General features: G+C 41.1%; 1 protein-coding gene across 3 annotated transcripts in view; it reads right to left on the bottom strand.

Moving 5' to 3' along the window:
• The window catches only part of SORCS3 (sortilin related VPS10 domain containing receptor 3), a 267619-nt gene that overhangs the window by 6990 nt on the left and 235877 nt on the right, over positions 1-24752 (bottom strand). For all 3 annotated transcript variants that reach the window (XM_021536263.4, XM_085582753.1, XM_085582752.1), the window contains 9 exons: positions 24301-24414; positions 22676-22847; positions 18404-18590; positions 15323-15456; positions 10987-11110; positions 8248-8360; positions 6329-6460; positions 4348-4447; positions 2214-2319 (listed from right to left, as the gene is read on the bottom strand). In XM_021536263.4, the coding sequence (XP_021391938.3) occupies positions 2214-2319; positions 4348-4447; positions 6329-6460; positions 8248-8360; positions 10987-11110; positions 15323-15456; positions 18404-18590; positions 22676-22847; positions 24301-24414 (1182 nt within the window). The remainder of the gene's footprint in view (positions 1-2213; positions 2320-4347; positions 4448-6328; positions 6461-8247; positions 8361-10986; positions 11111-15322; positions 15457-18403; positions 18591-22675; positions 22848-24300; positions 24415-24752) is intronic.

Genomic DNA, 24752 nt, shown 5'->3' with positions numbered 1-24752 from the left:
ATCTCTCTGGCAGCAGTGTTTAACATGCCTGCTGAGTCTATAAATTGATGGACTCGTAATAAGGAGTCTGTGTGCAAACCAGCAAAGCACCAAATCTATGAATCTGTAGAATTAAAAAATCATGTCAGCCTATGGTCTCCCATAACCTTTCCCTGTAAGCAGAAGTTCTGTATTCAGGCTGGGATCACCACTAATCAGAGAAGTACACGTGGCTAATGGACCTCTGCATCACTCAGAGCCACAGGAAAGCTTTTGGGTTTGCTCCCCTTTTTCCATTAAGAATCATTGAATGCTCTCACTTCTGCTCCACTGAGACAGGGGTTTTAGACAGAGCTGAAAAGTTGCTTTCTGTTCTGAAAAAATCAAGTTGAGAACACTGCGTATATGACTTATCCTAAACTTTGTCATTTTGATCTGGGTTTTTCCCCTTTGGGACAGAGAGATAAGAGGGGACAGCCAGTTAATAAGCTTTTGGACTAAGCAAAACTGATGTTTTGACCACCTTCCTCATCACTCCCAATTTGTCATACAATCAACTTTCAGACAGATTTTAACAAGGCAGGGTCTCCATAGCCCTAGAGCATAATAGAAGGCTGATGGCAGCTATATTCAAAGCTCAGGGTGCTTAAGTAGTACAAGAGTCAGTTTTATGAGCTGTAGTAGCAGAAAATGACCTAGAAAGTGCCAGAGCAAAGTGCATTAATGAGCTCCTCACTATTCTCTGGAACATAAAGACCCTTCTTTAACTGCTAGTGGTAACCACTGACTGCTGACCATGGGGCCAAGGGGATCAGCCCAAACCTAGGAATCCATCCCACCAAGACACAAGGGAAAGCATGTCTTATGCAGGGCTGTACCTACAGCTTGTCACACCTCCCAGGAAGATTTCTTTGCCTTCGCCATCCTTCATCTGGGTGTGAGAGGAATCATCATCTGTCTCCCCAGCACACTGTTAAATCAATGCCTTAAACAAATCCCATTCCCCTGGGAAGCTGCAGTCACCTCACAGAAACAGAGAGGGGATTTCAGGCTACTGCAAGGAGGTCGTGCTGAAGGCTTTGAAGTCTGCATCTGAGCAGAGTCACACAAATGCTTGCCCTGGAAATTGTCCTGGGCCACTGAAGTCAGTGGGAGCTTGATAACAGTAAGCAGTGTGCACAGGATCAAGCACAAGGAATGCCACTCACTGACTAGGACAATGGTTAATGCAAGATGCTAGCAAGGAGGGAAACTTTAAACCTGGAGACTAGGATAGATGTCTAATCATATAATTTAATTTTGAATATTGTTTGTATCCCACTAACATCCTTAGAGAATACTAGCCTTATCTTGGGGAAGCAGAAAAGCTGGAGAAGGTAACAGTTAGCTGGAATCTGGACAGGAAAAGCTCTAGTTTTTCATTTAGAGGAACTACTATATCCAGAAAGTTTTATTTATTTAATTTTAACTCAGACTCGTCTTATGTTTCCAACACAATATTTGGCCACTGGTCAAGATCTAGGCACACAGACCATTTTATACTCTAAGCACTGTACTGAATGCAAAGTTTCTCCTAAGGAGCTCTGTCTGACTAAAATATATCTTCATAAAGCAGACCTTCAGCAAACAAGCCATTCTTATCACATATTTTTTTTCACAGCTTGCAGCAGTCAAGTGCCACAGGCCAGACCTGGTCCTGCCTGCTGTCTGGAAGCAAAAGGTTTATATTAACATCTGTCAAGGTAAATCTCAGCACATATTCCCAAAGGCATTTTGGTGCTTTACACAAATTTTTCTGGCTTTGAGTCTCCCACCTTTAACATAAACACACCTGTTCTTCTGCAAGATTAACCTATTCACTTTACAAGATACAAATGAGATGCTGCTGCACTAAGGCAGCTGGGCAGGTGGTAGAGACTGTGTGAAGCCATCCATCGTGTGGTTTTTGACTAAGCTTGCTTTGTGTATCTCAGTACTCAGTGAGCACAAAGGTTCCTATTTCTGGTCTGTGGTTTAAATACATCTGCTGAAGCAGAAGGTGATTTCTGAAGTTTTGGAGCACCAGCTTTGTGGTGAAACAGCAGTAGATGGTTTCCTCTGTAGGGAGCTACATTCATCGAAGCCGGATGCCCAGCACAGATCAGTCTTCATTTGCAATTCAGACACAACTCTGCCTAGGTTTCCTGCAAACCACTCAGAGTCTCTTCCTCCCAACCCAAAGTTTTTCAACTTACCTCTTGAATTTGTAGATTAAAAAAACAGCCAAGCCCACAAACACCACTGACAACAACATCAGCATCGCTGAACTGCTGTGACCCGAGCTGGAATCCACAAGGGGTGCTGCAGGAGGAAAGGCAAAGGCAAAGCATTACACTTGAGGGATATTACACAGAAACACACTAAGTACCAAGAGTTGAGCTCAACTCTGTCTTTGTCACATCTGCTTTATCACTACTGTATGGTTCATGCTGGTTTTGGCAAGACCAATCAGTAGGAAACAAATTGGTTCTCTTGTCCTTCAAAAGTCAATCTTTTTTGAGACAGTGCAGCCTAACATCCCTGAGAGGAAAGGCACAGCAAGCCATGCTCAGCTGAATGCCCAATCCCTCCTGTATTAACACTCAGGGCTATTACTTTTCAGGTTTTTCCAGGTACTAGAGTGGAAATTAATTTTATGAAGCATGGCTTAATAAATATCATTCCCCTTCAGAGAAGATACCTTAGAGCATCAATGAACAGCACGACTCCCATCTTCCAAGGATATTCATCTATCTCATATGTGACAGGGATCTACTCTTGTGACAAGCCTCAAGGTCCATCCTTGTACAGGACCTTAGAGACTTTTAAATTGAGTCAGTTTCATAATGTGGAGGAGCCAAAGCAATAATCCTGGATTCAATCACACAATACATTATAATATTTTGGAGATTTTTATCCTCGACTTTTTGGCTGGCTAAATACAGTATATTCCTATACCTTGTTTATGCAGCTATTCCAAGAGCTCATCACAGCACACCATCTTAATGGCCTGAGGACTGTGCTGAGATCAAGTGTCTGATGAGAATTCTCTAATGATGCACAAATGATTATAAGTAGCAGCTGAGTGTTTCTCATTTTGCATAAATATTTGGCTTTGGTGTTTTACTATTCTCTATTTTTTTTTCCATCACCCTGAAGATAGGGACAAAGTCATGTAAATAGAGTCAGTTCTGAATTCACTGTCAAATTTCCACACCTAACAGTCTGGTCCTGCCAATATTCTGCTGCTAATACTTCTGACTCTTCTGTGGGAAAGACTGTCATTTCACCCAAGTCAAAACACTGTGGAAATGGTCATGAAACAAATGCAGCACCTGCACTGGAGAGGGGGCAAGAATAGCTGCAAAACATAATTTAAATGCAGGGCATTGCTGGAACCAAGCCAGATTCTTGAGAATTCCAGCCACCTGGAGACCTCAGACATTGTATCACATTCCAGTTTTGCAAATTTATCAATTTAGCATCTGACTCACATTCCAAAGGAGCAGTCAGAGAGTGAAGGTAAAAAGGCATTACCTGTAGGAAAGGTCATGAGCCATGATTTAGCCCAGCTCTTGGCTCTCTGAGAAGCAGCTGAAGTGCATTATTGTGGGGTATGAATTCCAATCTTTCAGAGAGGCTATCAGCAAGGGCACTTGCACAAGATTCCACATTTCAGACAATTGCAAGGATAGTCATAAAAAGTAAGGGCAAAAATAAATCCATCACCTTCTTTGTAACCATCACTGTTTCATCAATAGCTGAGACCTTCACACTAGACTGGTTTAAAGGGATTGACAAAGCTAAAGTGGACTCTTTGTTACTTTGTACAAAAATGGAGATAGATAGGTAGTGTTGAAATTTAAGTTCTAATTTTTGGAAGTCAATATTCAGGCACATCTTCCCTGTAAGAGGTCTCAATCTTTTCCTGATTGCTTTGCCCCTTTAAAGCTTCCTAGCTAGTCATAATAGTAACAAGCCTTTGCTATAAGGATTTGATCCAACATCCATGGAATTTAGTAATATCCCACTGCATTCCACAGGTGCTCAATAAGGACTTAATAGAACACCATTCACCTGGTTTTCTAAAACACTTGAAAAACACCAATCCACTTGTTAATTAAGCCACAGGGAACTCTTACAAGGTACTTTTTATACTTGTACAAACTGGAGCATGAAGATGCCCCTCATGGGTTTGTTTTAACACTTCCTGCTTCTACCAAAATGTCTCAGTTGTCACATAGCCCCGTGCCACATGCCAAACTGTGAGTGCTCTGATGTAGACTGATTCTCCTGGAGCTGCCTGAAACCTCAGGAGAACCACAGCTGTGCCTTTGACTCCACACTCACCTAATGTTAACTGAGTGACATACACAACCACTTCAACTCCAGGCTTCAGTTCAAACTGGACCAGGTTCTGGTTGAGAGCATTAAAAAGGATTTCTACCACCTGATTAAATAAGAAGAGATACCACAGTTAAACTACAGAAGATTGCAAAGTCTGGAGAACATTTGGGAATACAAAAAGCCCATTAATAGTGACTGACATCTCTTACTGGCTTCAGCAGGGCCTGAGGAATTGGAGAGAAATGCACATGTGCTTTAGGAGGAGCTGTCATTGCGTGCAAGTCTCCCTTACAGAACTTATGAGATTCTCATTGTATGTTATTATATCTCTCCTGGGAAGGAAACCTAGAAGGTTTGCAATTTTGTTCTTTTTTGGAGGCTATGGGAAGAGGGAAAATAACTAAGGACCTTTCCACCTTCCATAATATCCTTTGAGTTCAATCAAATGTGTTTGTAAATCACTGACATATTGGCTTTTCATTGGTGGATAATGAAACTAAATTAGGCAGTCCAGACCTAGATTTCTTTCTTCCCAATGATCCTGTCATGTAGCTTCTATTTAAATAGGCTGTTGGGGAGGAAATAATCCAGTTTAGGTCAATGGAAAATTTGCCATATGTGTCCTTCACTTAGAAAAGGGGCCTTGGAGTGGATATACTGGAATTGCTAAGCTGGGAGATCAGCAAGCCAGCTCTGATGTGTTATTTGGTTGCCCCAGAGCACATACTCAGCACATCACCCCAGAGCCTCAGTTTGTTAATGCCTGATCTCCACAGAGCAGTTCTGATGGACAGGGCTCAGCTAATGAGGAGTTCTAATGACCTACTCTCCAGGCAGAGCTCCTCAAGCAGAAGGCAACAACAAGTGCCAAAGTACAACTGAGTAGACTGTCAACTAAAATTAGAGCACTAGAGCTTTGGGCCTTATAGTCAATTAGTCAGAAATCTAATTGAGATGTCAGCATAACACTGATACATGAAATATTGACACAACAGCTTGGCCAGAAGGAGTTTTAATACTTGTAGATCCTACTGTACAGTTCAGAAATTACTCCAAGACCATTCCTCCAAAAACCCTTTCAAACCTTCCCACCTCAGTTAATCTTTCCTACATACCGACCACCATCAATTTAAGAGACCAGCTTTGATAACTTCCTAGGACAAAGGAACTACTCTGTAGGGACTGACTTTACTCAGTGGGTGACAAGAATTTCCACTGAATTCACAGTCCTCTGAATAATTTAATATTTGATCCAAACTTAGAAGATTTATTTGGCAATGGGCTCACACATAGTTTGCATGCTGTAAAAATATTGCATACAAGAATATTAGCTAGTGCCAAGCAGCCTTTCCAGCAGTACTTCACTCCTTTGCTTTTATAGACCTGATTTAATCACTTGGTAATTCTAACATGAAAGCTCCAGCAGCCTAGTGCTGTTGTTCTTTCCTTGCCTGCATATCACTGTTGCTATACATCACTGTAATTACCTATTTATCTAAATGGATGGATATTGTAACTTCCAAATATAGTTTGCACAGGCCGTTCACTGCTGCAGGAAAAAAAAAAAAAAAACCACAGGTCTTGTTGTGGTGATCTATGAGCTGAAGAGTCTGATTTATTTTTAGTAAACCTCAGTATATTATCTTGCTGTTTTGGCCTCCCTTTATTAGCATTCCTCCTGAGAGTAGAGGGAGTACATATTCAAGGTTCCTTTGGCCATAACTACTGTAAAAAGGACACTCCACTGATTTAGGAAGAATCTCTGCTAGTAGTAGACTGTGACATATCTCAGTGAGGTATTAGAAAATCCTGGTTTTCCTCTGAAAATCATTTTCTTTAATGCCATAAACTATACTGCCACAATCCCAGATGCATCCATTTCCACCACACTTATTGTAAGTACTTCCAACGCTGTGCAGCTTCAGGAGCCCATCTGCAAAGAATATGACAAGAATAAATGTTCCATGAATCCTTCTTTCCTTACTTGCTCCAGATCAGCCTCACTGCTTTTCCTCCTCTCAGTTGTGTTTTTGTGGGGCAGTATGAAGAGTTCAGCAGAAGTAGGCAGCCCAGGGAACACAGCCACCAGGATCTGTTCATCAGGAATACCAGTCACCTAGAATAAAAGTAAAAAGAGGTCTGTAGCTGCTATTTTGTTACTTATGTTTCCATTGACTTTCAAAAATGGTGTTCCCATCAAATTGTTATTTGTTTCACTGTAGGTGTTGTGGTCCTAACGAGCTGTTCTGCCGATGTGGTGGGTCAGAAACTGAGCTTCTGCTAAAGATGCACTCTACTTCCTTTCTAGAAGTGAATGTAGACTTGACAATACCCCTGCACCCAAAGATCTCAGCTCAAAGTCCAAACCTAGCATGTCTCCAGGTCTGGATGTTCCAAGTAAGTCCTCCTTGCTACAAAGATTAACTGACCAAAGTCAGATCCAGAGAGTTTGTGTCAGGGCGACCACTGGTAAATGTGCAACTACCAGGGACACTATGAAGAAAAGTGCCTGCAATCCCCTTCTACTATCAGGTTACATTGGTCATACATGAATAGCAATGTCCCCAGGGGGAGACTTTACTGCTGGGGCTAACCAGGAGGGCTGTGCTAGGAGCTGCTCAGTTTGCTGAACCAAGGCTCTCACAGCAAGACCTGCCCACTGAGGCTGCCTCCCTCTCTTCCCAAACCCAAGCCATGCGTGTTCAGCAGGGCAGGAAGCCTCCCCTGCCTCAGAAATGCTCTGCTCCATGAGGTTCCTTAGCTCCATTATCCCTCTGGTCCCATCCCACCTCACTCCAGAGCTGAAATGTACCAATGGGGCAGCCCATTCCTGGTGGGAGCACTTCTACCAGATTTCTACTGTTCTGTAGCTATTCACAGTTACAAGCTAATTAATTCATTTTGGCTTGCAAGCTTGACTCTTTTACTATAGTAAAAGGGAAAAAGAGTTTCAAAAAATAAACTTAGCAGTTTTTCAGGATGGAAAAACAACAAAGGAAACTCTTACAACCTGTGAATTTTGAGTGGGCTGCAGATGAGGAAAGCTGAGCAGGAATGTACTTTCCCAGTTAAAATAATCAGCCTCCATTTCTAAGAACAGCTGTAGCTAAAGCAAAAAAAAACCCAACGAGATACATTTTTGGCAAAATGACAAACCCACAAAAGCTTGTCTAAATCTAGCTCCTAATTTCACACAAAACTAAAGTCCCTGACTATTTGATATCCTAAGTTATTCTGTCCCCTTTCCTGAAAGAATATGAGTACTAGTTTACATATTCTAATTAATCCCAAAGGAAGATTCAGTATCTTCCAACTACAGAAGTTTCTCTTTATACTGTATTTTAAAGGTAAGTTTACTCTCCTTCTGAATCCTCATTTTTTGCCCCAGTTGGAAAGGGAGTAGAGCTTCAAAATGTTCACCAGTTGCTACACTTAGCTGCATGTGAAACTCCTGATTATCAGGAAGAGATAAAAATATCTTCCTCGTGCATTCAGAATACTACAATGTCTGTATTCTGGGATGAAGTGGATCAGCTGTTTAACAACACACACTAACACTAGCCAAATATTTGGACTAGAAAATAGTACATACTGTCATATCAACTTGGAAAAATAAGGATAATGATGATAGTATTACAATCTAGAATTTGCAAAATCCTCAGGGATATTAAAATCTGAAAAGCACACAGAAATATTAATAAAAGTAATTGTAATATTTCCACAAAATCAGCAATGCAGATTGGCTTTGTAAAAAGATCCAGCATATTAAGAAGCTTTTTATTGATTTTTAATGACAGTGTCATCACTGCTGTACTTACCCATTCTTTTAAACTAGCATGTCAAAAAAGTCCATGTTTTAACAGCCTAGTCAATGTTAATATAGACAAGGAAACAGATGCTCACCTGTGCCAGTGCTCTCTTGATGACTTTGCCAACATCTTGTCTCCATTCAGGGATGTCAGGGTTATGGTAGTCCAAGTTGGGAGAAAATGACAGGAGCTGAGATTGGAAATACTCTGGAATAGAAAAAGTATTTATGAGAAGATCAAATGTGCAATTGACACATTGTTTAGGGTACAGACAAGGGTGCAGAAGACAACAGTAGGACCATAGCTATCTTCAGCAAGTGAGTGAGAAAAGGCTGAAGGAAGAAAAAGGCTGGCTAACACTAAGCAGGACAGAGAGCTTGCAAGGAAAGAATGCTTATAATGGTACCTATAAAGAACCTTTTGACCTATTGGCAATTTCTGGCTTTCCCCAGAGAAACAGACCAAGAATGAGAGAGGTGAGAAGATGCCTTCCTGATGCCTTTGGGCTTTGTAATTTTGCCACTCAACTTCAGATTTTGCTCACAAGAAGGTTGACCAGGAAATAAGGCAGCACCTTGCTGAAATTTGGCAGGCCTGTCTGTACAATTGCAGAGCAAACAATTGCTGTAACTTATGTTTTTTGTTTATCCTCCTGGAGGGAAACCAGGAATGGTTAATTCCCCAGCAAACCAGAACCCAGTGGTGCTAATGACTGGCTCATCAAGGAATGGCTATTGACAAAACACTTGGAAGTTCTGTCCTGACTGAATGATTTCTGGGAGGAAGAAAGGCTTCCTAGACTTAAAATACAGAACTATTTTAATTTTTCTACAATTCCAGCTCTCCCTGTTTATCTGACCAAAGACCAAGTCTGGAGTCCTTATGGCAGCTGTGCACAATGGATTTGGGCCAGTGGGAGGCAAAGATTCAGGATGGGAACCACACTCTTATGAAAGTTCTCAGTGTAAAAGATTCTCCTTTCTGATTTTGGAGATGCTCTGTGCTTCACCTTGAAGCAACTCCAGACACTTCAAATAAGTACCATTAATCATTTGTTAGAAGGCACTAGTTTTAGATCAAGATAAACCTGCCAGAGTATAAATGAGGAAATCTACAGAAAAGCAGGGATGTGCCAGCATACCATTTATATGGCATCTTTTGTAAGAACTGTTATTTCTTTTTAGATGGTGCAATATATTTTTTAAATAAAACAAGTATCAAAGATCACAAGGAAAGTCTCTCAGGTTCTGAAGGTTTCACCCAGAGTCAGATATATAAAGTCTTTGACTTTTGACCCCTTAGTACCGTGTCCAATTTATTTTTTGAGCAAATTCTTTTCTGTTAATCTCAAATTAAGAATATACCTGATTACATCTCCTCCACTGATAACATCAGAAATCCATGCCTAGACCCATAATCACCTGGCTCAGGACACAGATTAGGATACAAGTTTATCAGAAGACATGTTTACTAAAGGCATCACTTGTTTATGTACTCAGACTTGAACTCATCACCAGACTGAGGGGCTGGAAGGACTCCTGTCCTAGACCAGGTCAGTCTGCAGCACAGCACTGGATAGAACTATTTGGATTGGATCCAAATAGGTTGATTTCTCTTTGTGATAGAACCCAAAACTTTGGCTCTTCTAAACAGAATGGCAAAATTTCTTCCAAGGTGTTTAAAAACAGAGTGAGGAGCTCTCTGTGGGACCTACTGGGGCTAAAGATCAAGATCACCTGTGGGTATCACTCAAACATATTTGATTCAGGTTTATCCCAGAAACCAGTGAAAGCATGGAAATTTCCAAGAAGTAAACACTGCATTTTACAGTGCTCAAAATTATGAAGTAGAAGGTTCCTAATATTTGATAATAGCAAGTCCAGTTATTACTAAATCACATTAACAAATTATTAAACACTATTGCATTTCATGGTCAGACAATCAATAAATACCTATATAGCTATATATGTTGTTAAATCTGAGTATACAGTGGGACATCAATGTGTTTTTAATTACTGAAATAAGACACACAGAGTGCTGGGCTTCAAAGTAGCCCAAGTTATTTGAAACCCAGTCTTCTCAATAAAACTTGAAGTCCAAAGAAAAGCTTGTTCTCAAATGCTGAATGCCAAAAACTGGATAAGAAAAATAAAGACTGGCCCAGAGCAGAAATTATTCTAGAAGTCCTGGTCAAAGCTGCTGAGAGAGCCCTTTCACCCAGGATTTATCAAGCCCCAAACAGGACAAGCTCTGTTGTTTGCCAAAGGGTGCTTTTTGAAGCCCATGACATGCAGCTATGGCAAGAACATACCAAAACCATTATTCATGGGCAAGTCCAGTGGGCACACTCAGACCTCCAGCTGTGACATGAAAGATGGGCAGTGATACCAACAATAGAGTAATTTCTGTCCTCTTTTCCAGACCCCTCCTGACCCTGTCATTCGTACAGTCGCTGATAGAGACACCAGTTGCATTCAGACCACCTTAAACATGCACTGTGACTATTTCTTTCCACAGCTGGGAAGATGAAGGAAGGCAGACTGGTTCAAGCCTTTTTTATTTCTGGGAGTTCCCTCTCTGGGTGCACAGAAAGATCAACAGACACAGGAGACACCAGCCACCTTATTAATGCTGAGATTATAATTTTCATTAGCTGCCTCATTCTGTTCACTTCTATATTTTGCCATCATGACACATCTGAGCTACTCTGTCATCAGAGGTTTGTCTTTAGAGGTTCCTCCAGGCATTATCAAGTTCCTAGAGTTCATTCTGGATCAGCAGTGACTGTCTGCCCTTCACCCCCCGAGATGTGACAGCAAAAGGCTGAGGGTACCATGCACTGCGACCTCCTTGGTGTCCTGGATGAGGGTGTTGCCCCCAGCAACCTGCACGGTGACAGTGTTCATCCCCTCCACAGTGAACATGTACGAGATGCTGCTCTCCAAGGTGATGAGGGGCTGTAGGAGGCAAACACAAATGACAAAATCAGGGTGAGATTAACTTAGGATCACAACATGCTCTGATTTATCCACCAGACAACAGCGGCCTTGCTCCTTGATACAGGTGTGGTGACCTTGATACAGGTGTGGTGCTGCCAGTTTGCTTGTCCTGCTAAGGCCCAAACACTGAGGAGTCTCAGCCAGGTCATTTGTGTCTAAGACAATATTCTCCTGTGAGCAGTGTCCCACCCACAGAGGTTTCTCTCAGTAAATGTTTCCTGAAATATTCTTCCACTGAACTGCAACCTATTGTTGTATGGACTCCTCAGCAGATCATAGCCAGCAACTGCAGAATTAGTGCAGTAGAATGCAGGGCTGTACACACACAGCCAGCTCTGCTGCTTTATTTGTTGTACAAAACCCAACCTCAAATTGAAAATAAACCAAAGATGCAGATGCTTCTTCAAACAATCCATATTGTTCAGATTCAGGGCCAGCCTTTGCTTTTATGAGCACAAATCCATTTATCTCTCACAGAGCAACACTGCTCAGGTCAGAGGGAGGACATCCAGCATTGCCCTGTCCATGCTGTGAGTCTGTGAGCAAGCTGCAGCCACAAGCTGGCAAGCTATGCTAACCAGGCTGAAAGCATGGCATAATTCCTGCTGACAGTGCTGACTGCATGTGGCTGTGGAAGGGATCCACGCTGGAGCAGCCCATGGGAATGGCCCACATTGAAGAAATCAATGGAAAAGTGTCTCCCATGGGAGGGACCCCCTCCCATAAGCAGGGGAAGAGTGGGAAGTGTCTTCCCCCTGAGGAGGAAGCATTGGAAGAGACAACATGAGATTAACTGATCACAGCCCCCATTCCCTGTCTCCCTGCACTGCGGGCAAAGGAGGAGAAAGAGAATTCAGGAGTGAAATTGAGCCTGTGGAGAAAGGAGAGATGTGGGACGATGTCTTAAGATTTGGGTTTATTTCTCATTATACTACTCTGATTTGATTGAAAATAAATTACACTAATATCATAAAGTCAAGGCTGTTCTGTTTTTAAAAGTAATTGGTGGTACCTCTCTGTCATTACTGTGGCCTGATTTTGTTATATTTTATGTATCCTGCCAATGTGAGGAGGGGAGTGATAGACTGCCTTTAGTAGGCAGCTGGTGTCTAAAGAGGGTCAACCCACCACAACTGAAAATCAAAGGTCCAGCCTCCACAGTGCCACTGATCTGACAGCTGGTCTACAGAAATAACTCTTTGTTTAGAGAAACTACAAAAATGGAAGTAGTGATACTAATCTTCATTGCGAAAGCACACAGAAGTCTAAGAGAACAGATAAAGCCATTGTACCCTTGCTGTTGTCCCTTCCCTACACTGCCAGTTGGTTTTCAGAGGAAAACTTCTAAATTTTCACCTTCCAGCTCTAACAGTTTATCTCATCATGCTGCCAGCCTGACTGCACAACAGTGGTCACAAATGCCATTTTCACAGCCAAATCAAAATTTCCACCTGCACAGGACAGACTGGCAAACACATTTCTCTCTCTCTAGAACACCACCTTCCTTTGACCCCCTCATCCCTGAGCTGAAAAAGCAGTAAAAAACAAAGAGTCTTATCACATGGCACACACAGTGCAAGGGCACCAGCTCGTGCCAGCCCTGGAGGCCCAGCTAACATTTACTGAGATACACACAGACCCTGGAGAAGCTGAATGGGCCTCTGTCAAACTTCAGTGATATCAGCAATCCTCCTGGAGGTTACAGGTTGTGGTTCTGTGCAAAAGCAGATAAGAGGATGCAGTCTGGCCTTTGAAATTACAAGTTTTTCTTTTTGTATATGTGTATGCTGGACATTCCATTATCATGGATGATTTCACCTCCATCATGGAATTTTAACATTCAGCCAACTCCTTAATTTTAATTCAAGAACCAGGACCTGGAAACTAACTCTAAATTAAATCAAGTAGTTTAAGGTTCATTTGCTCAAACCTATTAGACAGCTGGATACATCTATTAAACTGGACCTGTGTTAATCCAAGCAAATTGGCCTTTGGGCATACTGCAAAAATCAGTACAGTAGAAATTCAGTACAGGAGTTTCAGCAGGGTGGGGAGAGCAGTAGAGGAGTCTCAGCCAGGTCATTTGTATCTAAGACAATATTCTCCTGTGCAGCAGCACAGAGAGTGAAACTGCACAGTGACATCAGACACATCTGGTTCTGCCTCAGATGGCTACAGGCTGAACAGGAAAAGAAGTTGCAATCCCTCAGCATGGAACTAAAACATATCATCTAATAATACCAGTCACAATATTACACACCTCATCCTTTAATTTAGTGTCCCTATCTTTCACCTCTACTCAGAACACCATGAGTGGGCTCAGTGAAGAATCTGACATACACGTTAAACATCCCAGGAGGAATTTTGATGTGATACAGACAGCTGTTCTGAAAAATGGTGGCTGTTACAGTTATGTCTGTATCCCTTGCCATACTTCTGTCAGAGTTACAGAGCATTCCATGAAGTAGTTGGAGATAAGCTTCGCAAAGACCGAAGAGTGCTCTGGGTCTGAGATTCAGACACCACGTTTACTCTTCCATATTTCAGCAATGAGTACAGTCATGCCAAGGTGTCAAAGGATCAGCTACTCCATGTGCAGCTACACCCAAAGTACTCACCCCAAACACATGCACATCTGCTTGCGTTTTGCTGCCTATGTGTCTGAAATTTTAGCTAGAAGATAAAACAGATCATACGTCCAACCCAGAAGCAAGCACTGTGAGAACTGCATGGAAATCTTCAGCAAACACCACTGCTTTGCACTACCTTTTCTAGATTGCTTTCTATTTCAAAAAATCTTTTTCAAGGTCCTCTTCACAATCAACCTCTACAGTAAGGACAAAAACAATGGCAGGAAAACTCTACACTGGAGGACTTAAGCAGACGATCAAGTTACCTAAATTATCTCTGATGCACTTCAATGGCTCTCCACGTGTGAGCACTGAGCCAAAAATATCTGAACTGTAACATTAATTTGCATCCCTGTATTTCACTGCAGTATAAACTATGTGGAATTACCTGGTACTTGCAATGGACTGGATGTGCATATGTGGGTGATTGCCATAGTTCAGCAACAGCACAGCTACTTGCCAAGTTACACTAAATGGCTTTTGCTCCCAAGTTCTTCCACTGCCTCAACTATGCTTCCAAAAAAATCAGCAAGTTCTTACAGTGAGCTTCCTAATTGGATGTAAAATCCCAGTAGAAGAAGCACTTACTGTTTTTATTTCACCTCTACTGATGTTGTTGGTAGCTAGGGTAAGAGGTTAAAACTAAGCAGCTTTTCAAAGGGAAAACAAAATACTTGTGTGCCTATTTTTTATCTCAAGTTCCATATTTCATGTAAAATCCCCATTTCTTTCTGCTGCAATCTCACCTCAGAGCACACCTTCAACTGCAAATGTAGAAAAGTGACATGACTTAAGCTGCTTTTGTAAGTAACAGCAGAAACTACATTGTGAAATTAACAGCTGTACATTTCACAACTGTAAGAATGGATAACAATGCCTGTCTCATTCCTAAAGTCTACAGTAAAAACTGTAGCTAATAGGCAATCCTGCTCTCTCCATTTGAAAGCATGATGACAACTTGTATTTTCACTTATTTTAACTATTGCTAAAAAAGCTCTTTATAATACATACAGTTACAATACACATCATTTGAAAATTCACTACAAAGAAGTCTCATCCCCCTCTCTAACATAGCCAGACTCTTCAGCTTGAAATTCTAGATACAGCTGTTTATCTGAACACCAAGAGCTTTAAAGTACCGTGTTGGAATCCAGCATTATGTACTGCACACTGGCACATAATGGAAACCCCCTCAGTTATTTGAACACCAGCAGCTTTTAAACACTGTGTTGAAAGCCAGCATTATTCCACATATAGTTCAGTTAAGTTGCAAGTGAGCACTGGTAATAACAGTGGTCTTCAAATCTCAGTAGGGCTGATAACAACCAGATGAAGGAAGTAATGGTTCTTAAGAACAACACAAGTCAGAAGGAAATAAATTCACAAAGGCTGAAGTTCAGATAATGACAACCCTCTTCAGCCAAGTTAAAATCTAAAACACAAAACAGGCAAAGGCAAGAAGTTTTTATTACGGCTGAGAGAGTTCCTTGACTGTTGTGAGAAGCTTAGGAAGGAAAAATGAACCAAAGGCTGTCTGTACCTTGGTGCTGTTGCCAAACCACCAGAAGTAGGTAAGTGTGCCTGCCTGGCTGGGCCAAACCACTGCAGTAATGTTGACATCCTTGTTTCTGATGGCAACAAAGGGGACACTCAGATGGACGTGCTCCACTGGACCTGTGGGAAGAGAATTCATTATTAAAGGCTTTGAGTTAAATCCTCCCTGCACAGTTGTGAACAGCAAGGATCTTTCCTTTAAATAAATCAAAGTCCTATGTCAGCAGTGACAGTCTAGTGACAGTCTATTTATATTTTAGAAATAAAAGAGAATTTCAGCAATCAATGAAGAACAGAAAAAGATTATCAGATTTGAAAATACTTTCTTCCCCCCATTATGCACATTTTCCATAGTGCTAATTTCCAGACAGGGACAGCAATGCATTGAGAGGAATTTTTAAATGCATTTTAAAGAAAAACAATGAACTGTCTCTGCATTATATAGTGAAGTTGCTATTGAAAGCCATAAGGATAGGACACTAGTGAGAAAGAAGGGTTTTTTCCTTGAAAATATTGCCACTGAGCTACTAAGATTTGTGAGAAAATAATTTTAGCCAAGATGGCTTAAATCTGGTTATATAAGAGTCATTTATGACTTGATTAAATACCCCAAACAATTTTTTAAAAGGTCTCCAAAATAAAGACTCATGATTTTGGAAATCCTTGGTATGTTTTTGACTTGGGCCTGACCTCAGGAAGTCTTTGGGGAGTCAGTTGCCCCTAGCAAAACATCAGGAACCACTTGAAGGATGTGTTCATTGGCATAACAAAGCATGTTACTGTCAGAAGCACTTGATTCTGAAAGACTTAAAAAATAACAAAGTACCAGTACAAAGTTGTATGTAATAAATGCAAATGCCCAGAATAAATCCAGGGCATGAAACCCTGAATTCAGAAGGCAGATCCTCTCTAGGGAAAAAAAAAAAAAGGTGCAAAAAATACTGAGGTTTTGTTTGGTAGTTTGTTTAAAGCTTCTACTATTTCCATTGTTTTTCTTCTTGTTTATCTTTGGTTTAGCTGAATTTCAGCTGATAACTGCTGCCCATCAGACAGTGTTACTTTCTGAGTAGTACCTTTAAAACACAGCAAACTGACAGACTATCTCTGTGAGATGGGAAGGACAAAACGAGAAGAGTCAGAATTTTTTTTTTTTTTTTTGGTAACACATTCATTCTGGGAAGCAGGAAATTTGGTGATTTTAACAGAAACAATCCTCTTGTGTTACCTCTCAGCATGAAATGGGGACATTAATCAGTTCTCCATCTACTTGGATTACAAAGATTGTGGAAAGCAAGAGCTGTTCCTCTACCACTGGAACATAGAGCTCCAAGCACAAAAGGACCCTATTCTTGCTTTTGACACCTTAAAACTTGGGGGTTTTTTTTCCCCTTTTCCCCAAGAGGTTTATACCAGCAAGTCACTCCTGAACTCTGACCACAGAAGTACTCTGGGTTTGCAAGAACAGCAAGAACCTAAATGTTTTGTGACAGTACATATAAGAGGAAAAACACTAATATCTTTGCTTTCTTTAAATATCAAGTTAAGCAGCTTGTCAGCAGATTCCAGAAAGCTGAAAAATTAACTGGCTGCTAACAAAGCTGCAGGGTAGAAAATTAATATTGCTTGAGGCCAAGGAGCCTTTTTGTCTCTTTTGTTTTTTAGTACAGGATCCCAGTACCAGAGTGACTGTACAGTAAGAATGATTCTCAGGCATATTTGCCTGTACATTTGAACTTCAAGGTCAAACCTCCTATATTGACCAGTACTTCCAAATATATTAAAAGTTTAGTACTGAGGTGTCATCTTATTTCATCATTAGCATGAATGTGCTTGCAAAATATTTCCCTAGAGATAATGATAATAAATTCTCCACCTAAGAATGCTATAAAAGTCAAAGGAGAGACCTGGAAGGTTGAGGTAAAAAAAGATGGAGCAGCAAAACCAGGCCAAAGAACTGACCCTTGTTGCATTGTGCTGTAAAATTTTCACCATGAAAAAGTAGTTCCTTTGAGAAAAATCAGATAATCCATACAAATCTGCTTGTTATTACCAGGTAACCATCACTTTTGTCAGCTAATGGCCCAAGGTGAAGGAAAAAACAGTTAATGCTCTAATAACAGGTTGTTAAGTGCAGCCATGATTGACTTTGAGGGAATTATGAGCATAATAAAAGCTTCAAGGAACATTTATTCCTGCATACAGGGAGCTGGAAATTAAAATGGAGGAAAAGTTCTTGAGTTTTGGAAATTTCTAATGTGCTTCCTTTCAGCAGAAAAGCTCAAGCAAAAGGCAGGATGTAAGACATTCTGACAGGTAAAGAGGGAAGGCTGTGATCACTATTAGGGGCAAAATTGATGGGATGTATCTGAACACCGAAGATCTAATAGGCTAAGAGTAGATCAAAGAACTGGGCTCTTTTTGGTCTCATCCTGCATTACACACTCTCTGCTCTCTCCTGTGGCCTTGGGAAGTTAACTCAGAGCTCTGTATTTGAGTTTGCTCATGTGTCAGCTGGAGAGAAATTGCATTGATCTACCAAACAGGACAGAACCATCAGGGATGCATGCCAGACACGCGAAATGTGAAAAGCAGCACATTAGCCCTCAGTACATTCATATCTCAGGAAGCACGCTCAGCATAATGCTTCTATTTCATTAAATTAGCACTGTAAATGCTGTAATTCTGAATAAGTGACTCAAAATTTAGTAGTTTAATCTAATCCTCTAATCTAATTGGAATGAGACATGTACTGAAAATACACATTTGGACTTTGTTTCATATGCTGCTTGGTCTCTGACCCTTTCAGGAAGCCCAAGAGACATTTTCAAACTTTTCTCTGGAAGTCTGAGAACTGCTGAGATATACTTGTGTTTAAAAAACCCTTTCCCTTCATTCAATAAAGTCTGTTTAACAAGTTAGAGGAGTGCCTAGAAGCCCAGGCCTTTGGAAGAGCATGAGCTGCACGGGTATGTGGGCTTGCGTGTATTCCTGGGCCCCACTGAAGCTGCAGGGACTTTAAGTGAGGTCTGATTTTGGCTCAAGGAACCTGGCAGGTGGAAATACTCACAGACCACATGCAGGAACAGGACAGCAGTGTCTGAGCCCAGGCTGTTCTCTGCATACGCCGTCACCTGGAAGATTCCAGCACTCTTATACACGTGCCGGATGCCATCCTCCACAGGGCTGAAATTGGCATAGGACACTGCAATGCCATCTCCAAAATCAAGCTGGATGTTTGTCCTTTGGAGATCACCCTGCAACAGAGAAGGCTGGAGTAGGAAACTGGACTGATATTTATATTTATAAATATATATTACCCTCCATCCCACTTAGTTCCATTTCATTAGCATGGACAGAAAGTAGTAACTTTTCAAAAAAAGCTAGGCTTTGTGCTGCCATTCCCCAAGGTGGCCAGACACAGACAGCAAAAGACCAACACCTCATCCTAACTTAGCTGAAACAGGTGACATAAACCATCTCTTGCAAATATCCAACCCTGATTATACAGAGTTTAGAAAACCAGTTTCAGCTAGACATGCGCTTTAGGATGGCTGAATTTATACAGGTTGGGTCCCACATTGAGGACTGACAGATTTTCTTTGTCTAATGTCAGTCAACACAGAGACAGGGCCTGGATACACAGGAGAATGAAGCAGATGATGAGAAAATCTCTTCTAGGATTACTGTCAATGACAGGTATTAAATGAAGGAGGGAAAAACAGACAAGAAATTCTAGCACCACAGGTATTGTCTGGAGACAGAAGTTGCACTATTTCAGTTTAAATCATGCTTTAAATCACTGTAGTTGAACTGTAGAAGTGTCTGTTATTTTGGTTTCTCGGAGCCTTATTTTATACTTGCCCCCAGCTGACTAATGTAACACAGAAAAAGGCTAATTTCAACAAAGCTAAAGCCCACTGCAGTGATTTCACTAAACTAAAATAAAACTACAACTCAGATTAAATCTCTGTAGCTTTAGCTTTCTGCATATATATAAAATGTGTTGTGCCAAGTAATTTCCTTTCATGAAAGATCTGCAGTGTATTCACTGGGGGTGAAGAAGATATCACTACACTTTGGAGATATCCCTTGCCCCAAACTGAAGTCAATCCCTAGATATATTGAGGATGTTATCTGAAAGTTTAAAAGGAAAATTTAAAATCTCTGCTCTTAAATTTACCCTTTTTTAATGGTAAATTCAGAAATATTTTATAGTCATCTCATAAACCCCATTATAGCTGTAAATGCAGTGGGAGAACAGACAAGAAGCCAGATCACAATGAAGCAGCTCCCCTGTGTAGAAAATCAGGACCTTAGCAGCCCCCACAGAGTTTATCCTCCTCATAGACCTTATCTGCATGAAGAAAGCAGAGTGCAGGAAGGGTATTTTCCAGCTTTGATTATATACTTGGGGTCTTCAGACCATTATGTAGTCAGGATTATTGCATGTAGTTTTTGAAATATGGGTATTTGATTATATATGTTAGACCACTCTTCTTTGTTGCTCCATCATTCCCAGTCCATGGGAGCCAGGGGAGTTTTGGCTATTGACTTGATCAGGGCACCATTTTCACCTCTGCCCTACTTGGACATTAAATCTTCGGTATAAACCAAAGAGCAATCAGAAAGGACTAAAGTGGTAGTGACACTAAAACATACCTATTATACTGAGTAGTCAATAACATCCTTTAGACAGAGAGTTTTTAAATTCACTCAAAAAAAGTCTCTAGCTGGAGCAAAATTACACTCCTGAGATATTCAGTTATTTGATAGAAAGACTCCCACAGCTTGTTAAACCTTTCAAAGCCACTTCTCAAGGGAATGCACTAAGACCCCCAAGTCCATCTTATATGGAAGACACTGAACACAGGATAAAAATTTGATCTGGGCTGGATTCATCACTGATGATCTCAGGCTGAAATCTCTTGCACCAATCATGGCAGCTCATCTCCCTTGCCTCACAATTCTCTTTTCTATTTCCTTCTTGCCTCTCCAATATGATTCTCTCTGAAATGGGACGGTTTCACACAGAGAAACAGGAAGAGATTTTTTTTGACTAAACAGTGGTAGATGATCCTCTCACCCAATTATGAGCTGGATCTTTGATGCAAAGGCTGCCCATCACAAGCTAGTCCCACACAAAGATATTCTGAAGTTTATAAATATAAATGAAAATAGAAGGGAAGCATTTCAAAAGGAAAAAATAAATCATTGCTATCCATTTACTCAAGAGGCATGTTTTGTTGTTTTAAGCCCCATAAATAACTGAAAGGAAACAAGGTATGGGCTGTCACAAATATTGGCTCTGAGTATGAAAATCAGTGAACAGACATTGTCAAGTACACAACTCCAAAACAGCTATTTGGCAGTCTAGTATTTCTTTGTGATCAAAACCAAACTCAGATTAAAATAAAGAAGTCTAAAAATAAAAAAGTCTATCTCTTCATGTTCCCTTGCATATATACAGTCCAAATCACAGTCCAGCCCCATATTCCTGAAAACTCAGAAAAACCATCAGTCATTCTGCATTTATTTGCCAGTCATTGTCACACATGTATTCTGAATGCCACTGTGAAAAATCCTACTAAATTTAATTATATAAATCCTGAGAAATTTAGGTTTTGATTAACTGTGATGAAGTCTTCATTTACCACTGAAAGCCCAAAGGTCAGTCACCTCCATATATTGAGGGTGTGCACTAGAAGCAGGAAAGAGCTGCTGGCTCATCAGGGCAAGTCTGACACAGGTGAATGGACACTGCACAGATATATCCATAGGAGGGCTGGTCAGGCTGCTCTTAGGCTCAGGAAGGAGTGTGAACTTTGGTACAAAACTACCACCAGTAAACAGACTGACCAGAGAAGGTGGAGGAAGCCAGGAATGAATCTGTATGGCAGCAAGGCAAGTAGTAATTAAGACCTCTACAGAAATGATTTCTTCAAAGTCATAAGGAAATCTTTGGCCACAATTCTTCTCAGGTTCACACTAAAAGACAGGAATGCCCTTGTCCAAAATCTCAGTGTTCCTTTTCTTTTCTTCTTGAAATTGTATTATTTTAAGAAACAAACTCAACACACAACTTTCTGTGGAATAAGCTGTTCACCTACAGAGATGTGTTCCAAAGATCCTCTTCCCTTAGAAAAAAAAAAGGCTGTTTCAATGAAATGTTTTTCTAACTACCATTATTTTTCAACAACAGACATAAGAGTGAACGCCCTCACACATTTATTCAGCTGCCTCTTCAATCCCTAAATCCTTGCAGAGATTTCACTCTTCAGCTACCTTGACTGCTGCCTTATTCTCCATCTGTTTATCATTCTTCGTACACAGCAGTTACGCTTGAGTTCCTTAATAAATTACTAGTTGATTCTTAATTTTTAGATTATATCTGTTCTTTTCTGAACTCCCACTCATAGCTTCTACACAAATTGTCTTACCATGTCAAGTCTGCAAAACAGAAAAGAAGCAGTGAGTAGACAAGAAATCCCCCTTGTATAAAAGCAGAGCATGCATGAACCTCTGAGGAAGTAGTAAAGAGGCCCTGTCAGATTAGTGTGGTCCCAGTGAAACACTTAGCTACTATATAAGGATTTAATTTAGAATTGAATGTGTCTGTCTGTGGGTGGTCTGCCTCAGCTGTCTCCAGGTACTGCTCCAAAATAACATACACAGGACAGAAAATGTGACAAAAACCAGCTGTTCTTCTCCAGCACCACCTCAGTCTCTGGCCAGAAGAGCCTCAACATTTTGATGCTTTTGTCAGCAGCTTGGCCTGGTGTCACTTATGCTACTGTTGGCTACAGAGGGGACTGTACCAATAGATAAATAAAATAGATAAGGGCTGGAGGCTAGAGGTCCTTTGAGGAGACTCAATTTTGCTGCAAAATAGCAATGTCCTTCATTGCTCCCCTTGAGTGTGAACATGTTCCCCACTTTTCTTAACCTTTCCCAGAAAAACTGAAGTTAAAGCTTTGCATCTCAGATTCAGAATTGTTGATCACAGAAACACCACTTCTACCTCATAAACTCCATAAACTGCAGTTTACTGGAAGCAGCAAGAAGTGAGTGGGGAAATAAATTTTTTGACAACATCTATTTTTATTCAGCATTAACATCATAACTGATAGACAAGATAACCAAACACCTTTGGTGTGACCCAATATGACCTGCTTGTATGTGCCACTATAGCCTCCAATTCGCTTAAATTCCTTAAGTCTCATAAATCTCAGGACTATGATTCCCCCTTGATTGCTATTTTCCTCTCAGCAACCTGAAAAGCAAAGGAAAAGAATGCCAGTGCTGCCACACAGAGAAAGGTTTACTGAGACCACTAACACACCTCTTCCATGAGGATGATGAAGGTGGCGTTGTGCCCCTGCTCCATGACCAGCTTCCCATTGGAGGTGAGGATGTGCAATCCCCGAGGTGCTTTTCCAGGGCATTTCTCCATCTTGGCCATGTACTTCTCTCTCAAGCCATCTGTGCAGTTGTTGGACACAATCCTGCGGTACCTGGGGAACAGTAACAAAGGACACTGGGCTCAGGGAGTGGGCGGAAAAGTTCCTTTGTTTGGTTTTTATTTTGTTCCTCCACATTAATGCATGTGTTTTCAAAGGCTAACTGCCTGCGCAATCCCCTCACTGAAAGGAAGACTCAAAGAAACCTAACACTTTATTAAGTAGGAGAAAGACAAACCAATCACAATTCAACCTTCTCCAGAGATTCTCAGCAGCATCCCTGAGAAGAGACACATTGTGGAGGTGAATTACTCTGCCTTACTAAAAGGCAGAGAATTACTCCAACCCAATGCCTACAGGATTGCATCCTGCATCCCAGCTTTTTGCTTATACCATTTATTAGGGTTTTGTCTGCCTCTATAGGGCTAGAGGGCCCTTGAAAAAATATGTCAAGGGCTTTGCCCAATTCAGTTTTAAAATGATTTGAGGTATGGGGTTTTCCTCTTGGCTCTTGTTGGAAGTTGTTGGCTAAACAGCAAGACACTTGGCTATTCCTGGGGCTTTAAAGCGGGGGAAGCCTTTCTATTAATTTCATTCCAGCCCCAACTATTTTCTTGTTGCACTCTGTCAAGAAGGCTACAAGCAGTCATACTGGCCAGGGTTCTGTAATTACATCCCATATTCAAAGCAATTTTTCAGCTGAAAGGGGGTCTCTGAGGCCAAATGCCTCCAGACTCCCAGCAGCCACGCTTCATCAGCCACCTGCACCAACCAGCCAGGAACAGAGCTGGTTCCTACCATAACCATTGAGCAGTCAGGACACATGTCCCAGAATCATCCCCAAAATTTGCAGGATTTGCCCTGTTGTAGAAGGAACAGAGCAATTTTGCACCAGCCAGTGAAACTCAAGTCTCACAGCATTTCCTGCATGATAGTAGAACATTTGCAAAGTGATGGTGCCATAATAAAGCAACACTTGCCATCTGTTCTGGGTTAGACCAGGAGAAATCAGCACATGAAGCCTGTCTGAAATGCAAGGCATTGTAGGTACAAAGTGAAAATGGCAGAGGAAGAAAACATAAAAGAGACTAAAAATTGCTCATTTGAGTCTTCCTAGAAGCTGATATAAATAGGAGCTGTAAGATAGTAATAGGTTCAATAAAATACAATGTGAAATACCTCAAACCTTTCCTTTTAAATGTTCAGCTGTCTCTCAGGCAGACCTTTTGATTTGTGTTTTAATTTTGCAACAAAGGGGAGCTCCAAGCCTAGGCTCCAGGGATCACACATCACTTGATGGCAATGCAATATCTATGTGTCACTTATGTTAACGTGCTTCTCCCTCTCTCTGAGGAACAAGGCAATTTTCCATACAGATGCTGTTGCAAACTTCACCTCATGGATAAGACTAAAAAAGAGCATAATGTGATGCAGAGGAAAAAAATCTATCCAGGTTTTCTTGTCTACTGCAGTCACCAAAACCTGACAGATTGCAAGATGCACTTACCCAGTGCTGTTCCAGTAGTTCTGACCAACGTTGCAATCCTTGGACAGGGAGGACGGGCTGAACCAGAAGGCTGGAATGCACTGGTTGTTGCTGTGCCTCTCATATCCATAGTCACTGTGGAGAGAAGTCATGAATCCATCACTGTATCCTCCACTAGAGTCAGCTCAGAGTTTTAGGGGATGTCCCCAAAGCAAGTGTATATTGGTGGTTCTCTGCTGGGATGGCACAACATCATGGATTGGGCACATCCAGAGACAAAGTGCTGAACTAGTTTCAGAGGCAGGAACACAATTCACTGAAGGCATTTGATCTCCACAACAGCAGAACTACCAAATTTGCAGAGCACTGGAGGATTTGTGCTTCATTTGGCAACAAAACGTGACAGAGATTCAGAAAGAATATTGTATCGTTCATTTCTTTTCCTATTAATCTCTAACTTATATTTAATTTTT

This window comes from Lonchura striata, chromosome 6 (genome assembly GCF_050655825.1).
Source record: "Lonchura striata isolate lonStrDom1 chromosome 6, ASM5065582v1, whole genome shotgun sequence".
Classification (NCBI taxonomy): Eukaryota; Metazoa; Chordata; class Aves; order Passeriformes; family Estrildidae; genus Lonchura; species Lonchura striata.
The sequence above is the reverse complement of the archived record's forward strand: the minus strand, read 5'-3'. Positions and strand labels throughout refer to the sequence as shown.